General features: G+C 43.4%; 1 protein-coding gene across 4 annotated transcripts in view; it reads left to right on the top strand.

Moving 5' to 3' along the window:
- Nucleotides 1-16409, top strand: part of GRAMD4 (GRAM domain containing 4) — a 142515-nt gene that overhangs the window by 109281 nt on the left and 16825 nt on the right. For all 4 annotated transcript variants that reach the window (XM_073573499.1, XM_073573497.1, XM_073573498.1 and 1 more), the window contains 2 exons: nucleotides 8379-8523; nucleotides 9615-9708. In XM_073573499.1, coding sequence (XP_073429600.1) covers nucleotides 8379-8523; nucleotides 9615-9708 — 239 coding nt within the window. The remainder of the gene's footprint in view (nucleotides 1-8378; nucleotides 8524-9614; nucleotides 9709-16409) is intronic.

Genomic DNA, 16409 nt, shown 5'->3' with positions numbered 1-16409 from the left:
CGCGGCGGAATCGCTTCGCGGTAAAATACGCAGCATGCTCATTAATTTTTCGGAATCGCGGCGATCCCGCACCCATAGGAATGCATTGTTCCGCTTACTTCCCACATGTGGCTGTGCACACCATGCGGAAAGTAAGCAGAAGAATTGCCGATGGTACCCACGGTCCGGAGGAGAGGAGACTGTCCTCGGGGCTATGGGTACCATATCCCTGTAAAAAATAGAATTTAAAATAAAAAATATTGTTATATTCTTATTCTCACCTTCCGGCGTCCCGCGCAGCCTTCCCGCCTCTCTCCACGCTCCCGTTCCTAGTAAGCCTTTGCGAAAATGCCCGCGATGGCGTCCGTTCTCGCGGGATCGCGAAGTCTCGCGGTCATTCTCGCGACGTCATCGCGAATAACCGCGAGACATCGTGGGCATTTTCGCAAAGGATTACTGGGAACGGATGCGCGGGACGTCGGAAGGTAAGAATAACACCATTTTTTATTTTTTTTTTTTTACATTCTATCTTTTACTACTGATGCTGCATAGGCGGCCTCAGTAGTAAAAAGTTGGTCACACTCGTCAAACACTATGTTTGACGAGTGTGACCAACCTGTCAATCATTCTCCAAGCGATGCTACAGATCGCTTGGAAAACGCTAGCATTTTACAAGCTAAATACGCTTGCAAAATGCTAGTTTTTCCGCGGGAAAATCGCTGGAATTTAAAATGCGATTTTCCCGCGGAATGGAATTCCGGAATTCTCGCGGTAATTTCCGCGAGCGTTCCGGTACGTGTGCACTTAGCCTTAGTGTGTGAGATTCAGTGATTCAACTCTGATCTCCTGGTATGAGATTCCTGCTCAAAGTTATGTTGGAGATGTTTTTTGTTTTTTTTCCATGAGTGTTGTTGCCTGCTTATGATTGGTCATCACCATACAAGTAGAAGTACACGCTCCCATCCTATCTGGTGCCAAATACTTTGATGATATTTCTACAATGGAGAGGTAAAAAAATAAAAAAATTCCGTTCTGTAGCCACTATTATATCCTGTATCCAGTTCAACGTGGAATATTTGGTGAAAGGTCCTCTTTAAAAGGAAAGTCTTGTTATCTTGCATTCCATGTAGCTGGTGCTGTAAATCCATCCATATAAGTTGCATTGAGCAGCTAATTGGAGCAAACCTGACATTTGCAGCATCTGTATTCTAGTGTATTGTTATATTCACATTATTTCTTGTAGTAACAGTCTAGTAATGCAGTCATGTTTGTAGATGCTTATACATGTGATTACAAGCAAGTACTCCCTTTGTCTGGGAACCTTTAATTCTTCGCTCTGTTCTGCAATGTAGTTTGGGAATGGTAGCATATGCAATATAACCATGGTTTATATAAAATTTTGTTTTCTAATTAAAATAACTCTTCGGTGTGGGATACGTGCCATGTTGCAGGTAAGGTTAAACTAGTAGTGACTCTCTTTTGGGTTGACCTTTTTCATCTGATGGCCGTTATAGAAAAGTTTGGGTTCTATGCGGAAAAAAATCCCAAATTCGCCCGAATCTCTTTATGCTCGTCATTGTCTTCACTGTCTGTTTATTTAGTCTCCATCCGATGCAGGAGGCAAGCTTTTCTGTGAAGGCCAATGACAGAACCGGTATGCCGTCGGACAGACCGCATCCTTGGCCCAGGCTGTGCATTCTTCTGTGCAGCTGTAGCAGAGTGTCTTTGTGACACATTTTCCTACTGATGTGTATGTATAAGAACGGTTCTGCTACAGTGGGCCAATGTGCAAGCTGATTTATCATATCCATTCATATTATTATGTTGGTTTTTTAATTCATAGATATTTTTCAAAGCTTTCACGGACTTCTTCCAGTGGATCTTACACTGGACTATAGTGATCTGAAATCGATTATATTGTAGGTTTTTGACAGTACAAGCAGTATTAACAGAATAGCTACCATAGGGGTATGGAGATGTTGTCGTAGAGGTCTAGGACTGAGGAGAAATGGTCGATACACATCAACATTTACTGTTCCGCCCATTGTTACATTTTATTCCCTGCATTTCACTGCAGCAACCAGTAGTAGAGTATTGATAGTAATTGTGCATATCTGTAGTGTTTGTGCATTTTTCTGCTCAGCTCCTGTGTGTATTGCGTGGATAAAATGTCGACGCTGTCACTTTTTCTTTTGTCACTGTCACATATGTGTTTGTTTCCTTTCCTGCTAGCTGTCAGGGCATGAAAAGGTACGGATCTCTAGAGTGCTGTTGGTTCTTTTGGATTCCATTAACCACCTAATCTAGTCTGTTTGACCAACTTTTTTGTTGCTCCACATTTCTTCTAATCTGTGTGCTCACTTTCAGGGCTATTTCTCCATTGCCACTAAAACTGTACTTGTGCATGTCATTTCCGCTTGTATGCAGCATGGGGCTGGTCACATAATAAAATTTATATATATTGATCCATTTTCATTAGCCAGTTTTTCAAATCTCTGGGACGATACATTTTGGTTTTTGTAATTTATCTGGCTAGCATTTCATGCTTACAGCCATTCAATAGCATGAAAATTTATATATTGATATAAGTATTTATATCAATAAAGGAAAAATTCTTCATGCCGGACACTTTCAAGTATTATAAATACGGTAGATTCAAGCTTAGAAGAGAATATTATCGAGTTAGTAAATGGTAATGATCCATCTTCACTGTGTACATTCAGTTTACTGCTTTTAAAGGTACATGTAGATTGTGAATTCTGTTATAAACTGTTACAACAATGCACCAGGCTAATATGTCCATTCAAAACTGTACACTTTGGAGTTTGGCGACGTTACGTAAGGTTCTGAAGCTGGCCATGGACGTGAGGTGGCAGGTGGCTATCTACCGACTCCTTTCCCACCCTCCACCATGAGTGGCTTTGTTTGGGAGAGAGGGTCTGGCTTGGCAGGGGAGAGAGAAGTGGCTTTTCTCCCCTGAAAACACAGATCTGCTATTAAATTCCTAAGACCCAGTCTTTCCCTGCAGCAAATGATAGTGCGGTGAGAGAATCGGGACACCCCCCCCAAACAAATGGAAGTCTGGCCCTACCAAATTTGGTGGGTTCAGCTGGCTTTTGTTAAATTTGTGTGGGTGGGGCCACTGGAAAACACCTGTAAGGTTGACTTGTGAATTCAGATTGCTTCTTCCTTCACTTATTCTCGGGCAAATAACCACAGTGCCATGATAATGAAACAAATCAGGCGTGTAGGCTGAAACTTGTGAATAAGTTGGGTACTGTTCATCATGTGGATGTAGGGAAGACGGCCTAAAGAATATAATGAAAATGTAAAAACGTCCTTCAAGGCTACCTCCAATATTAACAAAAGATTTGTTTATGGGGAAAAAAAATCATCTACGCATCTAAATTAATTGAAACCAAACAAAAAAGGTGTCACATTCCCGACATCATTTGGACCTGATGCTTGTAAATCAATCAACAACCCAGACCCATAAGTAATTGCATGCCCAGATTGGACTTTTAAACTCCATGTCATGACCTGTAACCCCAGATCAAATTACTAAAGTTGCTTAGTCTCCAAGCCAGCCCCCCCCCCCCCTAAAATTAATCTGACTCTCTAGACCAAACCTCCTACATTTATTCAATCCCCAGACCATACCCATACAGTCAAACCCAAGACCAGGCCCCTACAGTTAGTCAAATACCAGACCCGGCCCCTACAACTAGTCAGACCCCCAGACCAGACTGCTGCAATTGGTCAATACCCAGACCAGCTCCTGACAGTAATCCAAATACTAGATAAACTCTTAATATTTAAACCACTTACCAGCTACACAAAATAATTTAGAATCCAAATATTAGGTTTGACCAAAAGGAAGAAAAGCATAAAAATATAGTGGCAACATATTATTCAAACCCGTTTGCAATAAACCAATGAAGAACAATTTTTATAGCTGAACCCAACTAATATAAGCAGTGGTGTTTCCAGATTTAACAAAAAATGCTACTAATTCTGACTATTGCAGTGTTAGAGTTATTAAACACTGTTCATGTCAAGCATCTTTACTAAGTTTTAAAGTCTTTTTGTCTGTTATGTGAATGTGATGCATAGGCAGACACCAGCTTCTGGCAGCGCTTAGAGTATGATTGGCGCATTCCTCATGGATAACTTTCTACAGTTCAGTAATAATTATGCGTTTGCGTGCTCTATCTTCTTCAAATCCCACCTAAGATTTTCTGTGGGGTTCAAGTAAGTCAACTGTGACGTCCACTCCAGAATCTCCCACGTCTAGATCTGAAACCAAGGCTCTGTGCACTTTCAAGTATGCTTGAGATCATTGTTGGAGTTAAAAGTTCCAATTACGGCCAAGCTTCAATTTCTCACCAATGACACAACGTTCTCTTATAGGATATCCTAAAACTTCATGGAATGCATCTTGCCCTCCACATGCTGCAGGTTTCCTGTGTTTAGAGCATGTAAATCACAACAAAAGCATCACAGAACTACTGAAATACTTCACTGTAGGCAGGATGTTCTTTTCAGCATATACTGCATTCTTCTTCATCCAGTCATTACGCTGAGTCGTAGGCTCGAAAATTCCCTTTTTATTACATTACTTCATAGAATAGTCCTAAAACTTCCGTGGCTTCTTTGTGCTTTTTTTTCTTTTTGTCTAAGTATATTTGAGCTGACTTTTCTTGTGCTTTTGGGTCAGTAGAATTGTACTGTACGTGTTCAAGTTCGGGTATTGAGACCTTCAACATTCATTAATGCGCAATATTGCGAAAACTGAAATCTCAGAGCCTGCTACCACCAAATTTTGCTTTAGGTGCATTATTTATTTGAGCGTTTTTGACCACCCACCTCCTTAAGAATCTGGTAATACCTTCCTCATTCCACTACATTTGTGTTGTGTAGCCTTTGTTTCTTTTAACATTGTGCTTGCAGACTATGCTTCCATTTGTATGAAGATCCCTTGTCTTTTCTATCTATATATACTTTTTCTTGTGTGCGCAAGGCAATGATCCCTTCTCTTTTTGGACAACCCAGGAATATTAGTGAACTGGAGGCCATTGCCCATTTGGAATGGTCTAAGATTCCTTAAAAACGCTTCCAGAAGCTGGTATCTGGTTAAGCATCAGACTAGCAGCAATTCACAATGCCACGTTCTAAAGATGCTTCTCATGAAGGCGTTGAATAATTCTAAGACTGCAGTAGTCACTGAAAATGGAATTTTGTGAATAATTTGGAGTAACTGCTTATGTAAGTTGTTGAGGTACTTAAACTATTCTTGTGTTTTAGTTTGCAACTTTTGCTATTAAGTCTGATTTGCAATGGTGATTGTATAATTTTGAATTCAACTGTATATACTAGTTGTTTTCAGCTCCCCTTCATTTCAGGGACTGCCATTCACAACCTCCTGACACTGGCCAGTGTTAAGGTCTTATGTACCATGCTACAGTGCTAATTCCGCTCCTTGTGGCTGACCTGTCAAGCCAGGTCTGTGGGGGCTGAAATCCAAGAGATCCAAGGCACCATTGACTAATCATTAAAAAAAAGTTATCTTGTTTCCATAATGTTTGAAAAGTGGTCACAAGGGAGACAAGGTAACGTTTCTGGCCATTCTCAAACCTAAAAAAATACAACTATGATGCACACATAAAGCAAAGCTTTATATACAGCTCATAGTAAATGGGCTACACCTATTCCTCATAGCCCATCACGTTTGTCATGGTGGAAATCAAGTACATCAAATAAACAACAATGTTAAAAACATATATGTACTGTAATTGCTGTATACAATAATGAAAGGAGCATCATACACTAGGAATGCCACAGATCCAATACGATTGATCATTAGAATACATGATTATTTAAAATGTCCCAAGTATAGTGTGCATCTATTGGGATTAAGTATCTACCAGTAAGTTTTTAAGCCCCAATAAAAAATGATGATGAACTAAAAAAGTGGTCACACTTTGTCAAAGCTGATGGAATAAAGAGCAAGGTTTTTAAGGATTATTCATTAGTGCTTTGGATCTCTTGAATTTCTAATGTCTTATACGGAGTGGGAGGCCCTACCAAGCAAGCACAAAACCGATCAGTGGTGCATAAGAATTTTGCTTGTTGCTGAGATCTGTGGGGTCTGAACAGCTGGTGTCTCAGCCCACATTTGGGCCATGATCTGGCTCTTGAGTACCCATGGATATTATGACAACACAAATGTCCTAGCCCAATTTTGATTGACAGATTAATGTTTCCTTGAGGAATTCTTGACTATACACTAATCAATATTGAAATTGCACCACCAAAAAGAAAGTCATGGAATTATGAAAATCACAGGATGGATAGACAAGTTACTGATATGCAAATGATGAAAAATGATTTTTTATTTTTCTTCCCCAAAACATTTTTATTGTTTTTTTCGGCATCAAGTATGAGCACCATGATCAGAAATACCTGCACTTACACAACTTGGCATGCTATCAATGAGATTATTAATGGTTGTCTGAGGAGTGTGCTTCCTTCCTGAATGCATTTGATCAAGCAAATAGTCTAGATCCACTGCTGGCATCTCCCTCTTGTAGTTGTCAACTAATGATGTCCCAGATGTGGTCAATGCAAAGCAATCTGGAGACACTGCATGCCATGTTAGCAGATTTAGGCCACGCAGGCTGGTTACAGTAGTACGAGCAAAATGCGGCCTGGCGTTATGTAAAAAAAATGGCTCCTGTGACACCTTGGAGAAATGGCTATACCACTAGTTCCCTGAACAAATCAGTGTAACACTGAGCTGTTGTTGCACCTGAAATGAAGATAGTGGGGTTTAGCTATCGCATGTTATGCCACCAATACTACAATCCCAGTAGTACCACTGGTGTGACGTTCCTTCATGAAGAACTTCCTAATGGTTTTACTCATGTGGTCTCCTCAAATTCAAAGAATGGTGCATAGTGATCCATTCTGTACTGCAAGTGAAATTGGATATCAAATACCAAGCATAAGGTGTCAAACAGTGTCTACATAAACTATCGTAAGGTGTTTACACTCTGGGCTACTAGCCAGGTGTCCACTTATAGGTGTTCTCTTTACCTAACGCCACTGGCCTAAAAGTCTTATCAGGTTGCAGAGCAAGACACAATTGAATCTGGAATGAAGGAGTATCATTTCCATGTTGAGTTCCTCTCTTGTCTTGGATGCATTGATAGCCGCATTGGAGACTTCATGTGCAACACTTTGAAGAAGCCTTCACAAGGGAATGTAATGGTGTTCCAGTAACTTTTTTAACCCAACAATGCCAGTAGAACATGCTAATTCTACTGTGAACAGCCTGTGTGACCTAAACGCACTTTCATGACCTGCAGCGTCTCCAGACTTCTCTCCCGTTGAGGTCATCTGGGACATCATTGATCAGCAATTGCAAAGAAGCTGCCAGGAGTGAATCTTGATGTGTGTGCCCAAATACATTTAGCATGACAGGACATTCCTCAGACAACTATTAATAACCTCATTCATAGCACGCCATGATGTGTCAGTCTTTGTGTCAGTTTCTGCGCACTGCATTCATACTTGATTCTGGGAAAAATTGAGGTGTTTTTAAACATTTTGTTACCATTTTTTCATTTACATATCATTAGCATGTCTATCAATTCTGTGATTTCCATAAATTCATGACTTTTCCTTGTTCTAATTACAACATTGAATGTGTGTGCAAATATTCCGTGCTTCTCGGTACCGATAGTATATACATGTTACGTAACAAAAAAAATGTGTAGATATGATGCATCTATCATGAAGTTATTGGTCAACCGTTAAAATATATTTTGCGTTTTACTAATGTTGACTTGATTAAGATGGTTAGTGAGGCAACTGTCCACAGTAGTAATTTGCTTTTTAGTAAATGCTCAAGCTTTGGCTAAGGAAAGTGCGTAGAGACTTTTTATAGCAAATAGCCTCGTTTCTGTTTAGGAAAGTTGTGGGTCTCAAAGTTGAAATACTGGAGCTTCTAACTAGAATATTATACAGCAGATCTGAATATGTTTGTATGGTTTTGTGTTTACCATTCTTGACCGTAGTCGTCACCTCTACGTCTCCCTGTGAAACGTTGTAATAAGGGTTTTTTTAAAGCAAAATGCCAGCGGTCTTCCAGACGTGTCTACCAGATGTTGGCATACCACATTCTAGGCTCCCAAATTCGATAGGTTTTTACTCTGCAGGTACAAGCTGTAGTCTGATCTTCTCTTCACACCCTAAGCGAATTGTCATATTACTAATCTGCTGTTTTAGAGCCTTGCTAGCTGCTTTATGTATCTGTGCTTGCTGTGATTCCCTCTTGGCCAGATATTGATCCACTTGTTTTGTTTCAAGAAGACTAAGGTATTGTTCTTCATTTTCAGATGCAGTCAGTATCAAAAGTTAATGTAACCTCTGGTGCGCCACCAGCAACAAGCCGTGAAGACGAAGGTGGAAGATGCCATACTACAAAAAAGAGCAGTTTTCATGAGGTCTTCAGTTTATCAGAAACGGAGCGCCCCTTGCCAGGTAAATAAATGAAAAGGATAAAAAAGTAACATCATGGGTCTTTTTTTCTTAACAGTTCCCTATTAAAATAGAATACAAAAAAAAATTAATATTAAATAAAAAATTAACTTGTCTGGCTTTTTGTTTTTTATTGGCACTATTTGACAATATCCATCTTAGAAGATGGGAACAATCCTCTAAGGCCAGTATTTGTTCCTGATTTTTGGCTTACAAATACTGATGTAAAATTCTGGCAATCAGAGGAAAAGTATAATAGAAACACGTCACTACGTCTGCATTTCTCACCTATTCTGGGTTTTGGCTTCCACATACTGATGTAGAATACTGACCAAATATGGAACGTGGCCTAATGCCTTAACTCAAAAAGTGTGTGGGGAAGTCTGAGGAGCTGAGCTCTACACATTTGGGAGATGCCCACTATATAAGCCATATCTGTGTCTTCCAGCTCTGATTATTTGGAATTATTTTTTTTTAAGTTTAAAAATTAAATCACCCCTCCCCTTTCCACCCATTAAAAATAAAGACCTTTTAAAAAATACTTGGTATCGCTGCACCCGTAAAAGTCTAAGGTATAAAAATAAAAAATTAAGCTGATGATTACCATGGTAATGAAAGAGGCAAAAAAAAGGCTTTGGTTGAAATTTGAAGGGAAAAAAATCAGCAACATGTGCATAAGACTTCTATCGCTTTGCAGGTACTGTAAAAAACAGTATTTTTCCATTTCAAAAATGCATCGTGTAGAGAAGTCCTAAAGCTTTCATGAACTATACGGTACACATGGTAATAACAGACCCATGAAAAGCAAATGGATGTAGAGGTGACCAGAAAATTGTTTTCATTTTAACGGACGCAAAATAGTCGCAGACAACTAAATTAGAATTTTCAGTGGCTCTCAAAAATTTTCATAAAGCTTCATGCTGATGGGGGAAATACGCAGCTACTAATTTTCAATCCCACCAAATTGCAATTATCAAGAGAAAAATGGCTTTCGCCATGTTGCAGAGATAGTCTAGGTGTTCTTGGCTATGCATGAGGGCAGTCAGATTCTAGTGTCCTGTGTTAGTTACCTTTCCCACCATTTTTTCTTCTAGCTTGTGACACAGGCTGGCGCTGCTGTTTGATTAACAGAGATCGGAAAATGCCAACAGACTACATCCGAAATGGTGTACTATATGTTACAGAAAAGTAAGTTGTTCACAATAGGTTTGCTACCATTGTACATGATAGCAGTCCTGTGGGCCTCCTAACTGTAAACTGAGTTTTGTGGCTTTTTATTAAATATCTCTTGCAGCCATTAACTAGGTAATAATGAAAAATAATGTACATATTGCTGACCTTTTGTGCTTATTTTCTTGCCTCTGCGCAACTCTTCTGCTTCCTCTGGCTTAAATGGTTAGTTTTCTCCTTCCCTATGTGGTCTCATTGAGGCTGGATTTACACTTACCGTATTTTTGTTGCGGCCCCAATAGATTTCTATGGGGCCGCAAAATCAGCCCGCAAAAATTCCATGGTGTGCCGTACAGGCCGTTTTTGCGGCCTTGATAAAAGATCGAGCTTGTACGTACACGGCCTCCATTGTAAATCAATGGGGCCGCAAAAGCAAACGGTTTTGCGCCGTCACTTCCGGTTTTGCGGAATGCCGTTTTTTTCCCCCCAATACTATTTCTTTAGTATTGGAGAAAAAAACGACGATCCGCAAACTTTTTTGCTTCCCGTTATTGCGGTACACCACAAAAATGCGGCGATACGGGCCGCAATAACGGACCGCAAAGAAGGCGGAAAGTGTAAAATTAGCCTTAGATAACATCACATACCAGCAGCCCGTCTACAAAATGAAGTGGGGTGTCTTTAGTACAGGTAGCATGAGTGCAAAATCTAGCAAGGATCATCAATCTGCTACTCTAACAGCATATTAAACATACGAGAGGGTAAAGTTATGGGCTGTGCAGGCAGCTATAACACTTACCGTATATAGCTCCTAGATCTGAGCATTCTTACACCTATCAGCTGCCTGGATAATTTTAGGGAATAATAATTGTATTTTTGCTGATTATAATAATTCTGTAGTACCGTATATACTCACTCGTGTATAAGCCGGGATTTTCAGCCCATTTTTTTGGGCTGAAAGTCAACCTCTCGGCTTATACACGGGTCATATACCTGGGGGTCGGAGGGGGAGCGGGGGTGTCAGAGATCATACTTGCCTGTCCTGCCGCAGTCTCTGCAGCCTCGCTTCTCCACTGTGTCTTCAGCGGTCACGTGGTACTCCTCATTACCACTCATGAATATGCGCATATTCATGAGTGTAATGAGCGGTACCACGTGACCGCTGAAGACAGGAAGGGAGACAGTGGAGAAGCGAGGCTGCAGAGAACGCGGCAGGATGAGTGAGTATAGCTATATTCACCTGTCCCCCGGTCCATCGCTGCTCACCACTGTCTCTGCTGCATCCTGTGTTAGTGATGTTTAGGCAGCAGGGGGCGCGGTGATGTGGTTAGTGCACGCTGCCAATCTGCTGACTGAACAGTCACTGACACAAGAAGCGGCAAACAGCGGTGATGGACCCAGGAGAGGTGAGTATGGAATTTTTTTTTTTTGCAGCAGCAGCATATGGGGGCATAGTCTATGGAGTAGCATATGGGGCAGCATATGGGGGGCATAAACTATGGAGACGCATATGGGGGCATAGACTATGGAGCGGCATAAACTATGGAGATGCATATGGGGGCATAAACTATAGAGAATCATATGGGGGCATAATCTATGGAGCTGCATATGGGGGCATAAACTATGGAGAAGCATATGGGGGCATAAACTATGGAGAAGCATATGGGGGCATAAACTATGGAGAAGCATATGGGGGCATAAACTATGGAGAAGCATATGGGGGCATAAACTATGGAGAAGCATATGGGGGCATAATCTATGGAGCAGCATATGGGAGCATAGTCTATGGAGCCAGCATATGGGGGCATAATCTATGGAGCAGCATATGGGGGCATAAACTATGGAGCAGCATATGGGGGCATAGTCTATGGAGCAGCATATGGGGGCAAAGTCTATGGATTCCACCCTCGGCTTATACACGAGTCAGTACGTTTTTTTTTGTTTTTTTTTTGTGACAAAATTAGGGTGGTCGGCTTATACACAGGTCGGCTTATACACAAGTATATACAGTAATTGTTTTTGGGTTTTGTTGTTTTTATTTGTCCAAAAACTTATGAATAAAATGAAACATAGGTGTCACACTTTTCAAACAGTGCTGAGAGCACCAGACTGCAAAGACTTGTCTCCTTGACAAGCGCATTGAGAATTCACAGTTCTTAATTTATTTATGAATTGGAAGGAGCAGTAATTGGGAGAAAGGGCACAACAAACATCCATAAGAAATGCTTCAGATTTCTTCATATGTAAAGTATTTGAGTTTTTGGCACCACCCTAGACATGTCCGTTTTAACCCAGTCGGTAATTTTATTTTGTAACCGTAGGTTAAAGGGGTTGACCCACGTAAATTTTAATCAATAGATCCTTGGAATAATAACACATTCCACAATTGAATGTGCTTAGAAAATGTTCCTGTGCTAAGATAATCCTCTAAATGTGCCCTGCCATATACTGTTTGCCGAGTCCGACCATGTAGAGCTGCTCCAGTTAATGGTCAGCAAATACCACAGCCTCTCGCCAGGGGAGGAAGCATAACTTGCTTGTGAAAAGTGAGTATACAGTCCAAACATCCCAGCTGGTGCATTCTTAGGTAACACCTTTCCCTGCCTATTTTTTCACAGCAGCGAGTGTTTCTTCCATGTCTGCCTGCCTTCTGAGCTTGCCATAAATCAAGTCAATGGTGTAGGAGTTTCAGAAGGCTGAGACACTTGCTACTGTGATAAAACAAGCAGGGAAACGTGTTACCGGAGAAAGTAGTAGTTGTGATCCGCAGTTATTTTGTCTGTATAATTGTGTATAAGTGACTTCTGCTTCCCTCCATCCTATCCCCTGGCCAGCAGCTGTGGTATGTACTGACCATGAACTGGAGCAGCTCTGCATGGTCAGACTCTGCAAATAACAGGAGCAAATTTATAACATTAACACATCCAATTGTCCATCTTATCATTTCAAAATCTATTGATTAAAATGTATTCTGTGTGTAGGACAGCCCCTTTGTCTAGACTTTCTTTTATGATGAAAACCTTAAAATAACTTTGCTTATTCCCTTCTCTGCTTTCATGGCTGAGAACGTAACAATTGCATTTCGGTCCTAGTCGTCAAAATTAAAACATCTGAGCACAGCTGTACCATGTTTGTGTAACTCGCATATAAATGAATGGGAGTTTTGGAATTTCTCCAATTTTAAGAGGTTATGCCAAGAGCATAATTCGCTTTGCCCTAGCACTACTGCATTCAGCTGTTTTTGTAACTCTACCTCTGGTCGGACCTAGAAGCAGTTATTCCAATATCAGCCACAAAAATATCAGCCATGTGCACACAACTTTTTTCAGGAAGATTCCACAAAAGCGCACCTATAATATGAGCATAATTCTCAGCAAAATCAAAAAGACATTGCTGTGCACGTATTGTTATCTGGTCTTTTAACCTCTCGAGACGTTGGAAACGTTAAAAGAAGAGAGAGCTCATTCCTTGCACAGCTTTCACAAGGAAGCCGCCTATTACTCTGTCGCCTTATTGGGGGACACAGAACCGTGGGTGTTATGCTGCTGTCCACTAGGAGGCGGCACTATGCATAATCTGAAAAAGATTAACTTTGGCTCCTCCTCTGCAGTATACACCCCTGGACGGCGTCAGCCTTCTCCAGTTTTTGCTTAGTGTCGCAGGAGGCACACCTAAGTTTTTTTTTTTTTACACTCCGTCTTTTTCCTGGATTTTTTTCCAAAGGACTACAGATGAAGAAAAGAGGGTCTCCAGCGAGACTCCCGGCATGGCTCCCTCCTCGGTCCCCTATTAGGGGTACCCGGTTGAGGTCGAAGTGGCTATTCCCCATGTCGCTCCCTCACCAGTCCCTCGGGTACTGGTTCGAGGTTGAGACCCCCCTCCTTCCTCAGTTCCGTCCGGCTCTGGGTCGAGGCGACGATGAAGCCCCCTGACGGTGACAGCAGCACCCTCCCTAATCCCCCTCTGGGGGTATTAGGTTGAGACACCACAGGTAGGGCCTGTACCAGGCACCAGGGACCCCAGTCCACCTGTGGGCTCCTTTTGTGACCGGGGGAGGTGCAGAGAGGCACAGCACTTATCAGAGACCGGGCTCCCTGCGCCCCGGTCTCTGCAGCACTGGCGCCACAAGGGACCCTCCACAGGGCCCCAGTCACATATATGGCCCCACCGCCAGCCCTCCTTTCATTCTGGGGGGGTCTGGTTTAAATCCGACTCTCCCGCGGACGACCGCGCCATCCTGGAGCCCTGCTGGGCAGGAGACCTCCAACTTAGGCCGCGGCTTCGGCCTAGCCGAAGTCGCCGCCCACCGGCCCGCCCCCCGGATGACGAAAATGACACTGCGGTGTCATAGAAGGGGCGGATCGAGGCAGGAGGGGCGCGCTTTTACATGGCCCAGTGCGCCCTTTTCCAGCTCTCCGCCCCCTTCCCTCTCCACCTCAGAATCCGGTGGCCATCTTGCTGCACCTGGAAGAAGGCAGCACAGCAGTCTCCGGGGGGCACAGGACGTGGGATTTATCAGCGCTGGACCTAAGGGGGAGCACCGGTGGCGTAAGATCACAGCTGGGTCCTTGGTACTCAGCTGTGAATTGCTATACCATATAGCGCTCTCCTCCTTTCCTCTGCGTAGATACCCCTGTAGGGCCTCCACTAATCAGCCTAGGTACTATGTCGGGCTCAAGGAAAAGAACCAGGCAAGACTGCTTTTATGCAGTCTGCACAGCCTGCAAGGCCACTCTCCCCAGCGGCAGCACGTACCCGCACTGCCGGGACTGTACCCAAAAAACAGGATCAGAACCCCAAGAAGTCCCTACCAACGCTTCTGCGACCGCTACTGCGCCGGAATGGGCGACTCAGATGTCGCAGTCTATGACACAGTCTATAGATAACCTGACCTCCACATTACTGCAGGCTCTGCAGGGTCATGTCTCGGCTATGAACGTTACCCAGCAAAGGGACGTCCGGCCTCATGATCAGGGAGCTTCCGACAGTTCGAGGCGTAAGCGGACCCACAGGTCGTGTTCAGCTGCGTACTCACATAGCAATAGGTCTTCCCCCTCCAGGGAAAGACACAGTGGCCTCAGGTCACAGAGGCCGTCCCCTGATAGAGAAGGACAATGCGGATCTCCACAACGATCCCAGACCACGGGAAACCTCCGCTCTAGTTCGCCCGCTAGGGAGCTCCTTAGCGATGCGCAGGACTCAGAGGGCATATGTGACTCCAATTCAGATAACGAAACAGAGAACGCTTTGCTCCCTTGTCCCCCTAGCAATACTGCGATAGTTGAGGATATCGTCTCTTCCATCCTTCGGGTGCTGGACATTTCAGATCCAACCCCGGAAGCACCAGAACACAAGATTTCCTTTGAAAGTGTTCAGAAACCATCGAAGGTCTTCCCTAATCACCCGGAATTTCAAAAAATCCTTTCTAAGCATTTTTCGCAGCCTGAGAAAAAATTCGCCAATCGCAAGTATTTGGAATCAAAATACCCCTTTCCACAGAGAGACACCAAGGATTGGACAGATCCGCCTGAAGTGGACCCTCCAGTCTCTAGGCTGGCAGCACAAACGCTTCTCTCGCTGCCGGACAGTTCAACCCTCAAGGACACGGCAGACAGACAAGTCGAACGCATGGCTCGTTCAATCTTTGAAGCGGCAGGTGCCTCTTTGGTACCCGCATTTGCTTCAGTTTGGGCAGCCAAGGCCATCATGGCTTGGGCTGCTCTATTGCAAAAGGGCCTTCAAGCTTCAAATCCTCAGCTGGCGGACCAGGCGGTGCAAATTGCAGTGGTGGCAGATTACATGGTCCTTGCAGCGTTGGACTCTGCAAGAGGAATAGCGGGAATAGCATCAAATGCCATTACAATCCGGCGTATTCTCTGGCTAAGAGAATGGAAAGCGGATGCGGCCTCAAAAAAGTCCCTAACAAATCTCCCGTACTTCAGTGGCCGTCTTTTCGGTGAAAAGCTGGATACAATGATATCCAATGCTACCGGGGGGCAAAAGTACTTCCCTCCCTCAACTAAGACCAAAACGCACGTTTAAAAGGCGTAATCAATCTCGTTTCCGATCCTTTCGGAATTCTTCGGGCTGGTCCGTCTCACGCCCAGCACAAAACCGTAATCGTTCCCCCCGCAGGGACAACACACGTGCGGCACAGAGGCCGGACAGGAACTGGCAATCAAAGGCAAGCCAGGCAAAACCTAAAGGAGGAAAACCTCAGACTTTTCCCTCGTCCTGACTCATGCCCTCTCAAAGACACCCCACTCGTAGGCGGACGACTGCTACTCTTTCAGCAGGTCTGGCTGCCTATTACAGAAGACAAGTGGGTCAAGGAAATAGTGTCTTCAGGATACAAAATCGAGTTTACTACCAGCCCACCGCACAGGTTTTTTCCCCTCTGTACCTCCAAAATCCCCGCTCAAAGCTCAGGCCTTCCGTCAAGCGGTTTCTTCCCTCCTGCGAGCAGGAGTCATAGTGCCAGTCCCAGCAGAAGAGCGCTTCCGAGGGTTCTACTCCAACCTGTTCGTGGTGCCCAAGAAGGGAGGCAGCGTCCGACCCATACTAGACCTCAAGCAACTCAACAAGTACGTTTGAGTTCGTCACTTCCGCATGGAATCCCTCCGGTCAATTGTTGCGTCTATGGAAAAAGGAGAATATCTTGCCTCCATAGACATACAGGACGCATACATGCATATACCGATTGCTCCCGCCCATCAGAG

This window comes from Dendrobates tinctorius, unplaced genomic scaffold, assembly GCF_039654945.1.
Source record: "Dendrobates tinctorius isolate UK_male_01 unplaced genomic scaffold, ASM3965494v1 ptg000035l, whole genome shotgun sequence".
In the NCBI taxonomy this organism is placed as follows: Eukaryota; Metazoa; Chordata; class Amphibia; order Anura; family Dendrobatidae; genus Dendrobates; species Dendrobates tinctorius.
This window is presented reverse-complemented; position numbering and strand designations above follow the sequence as displayed.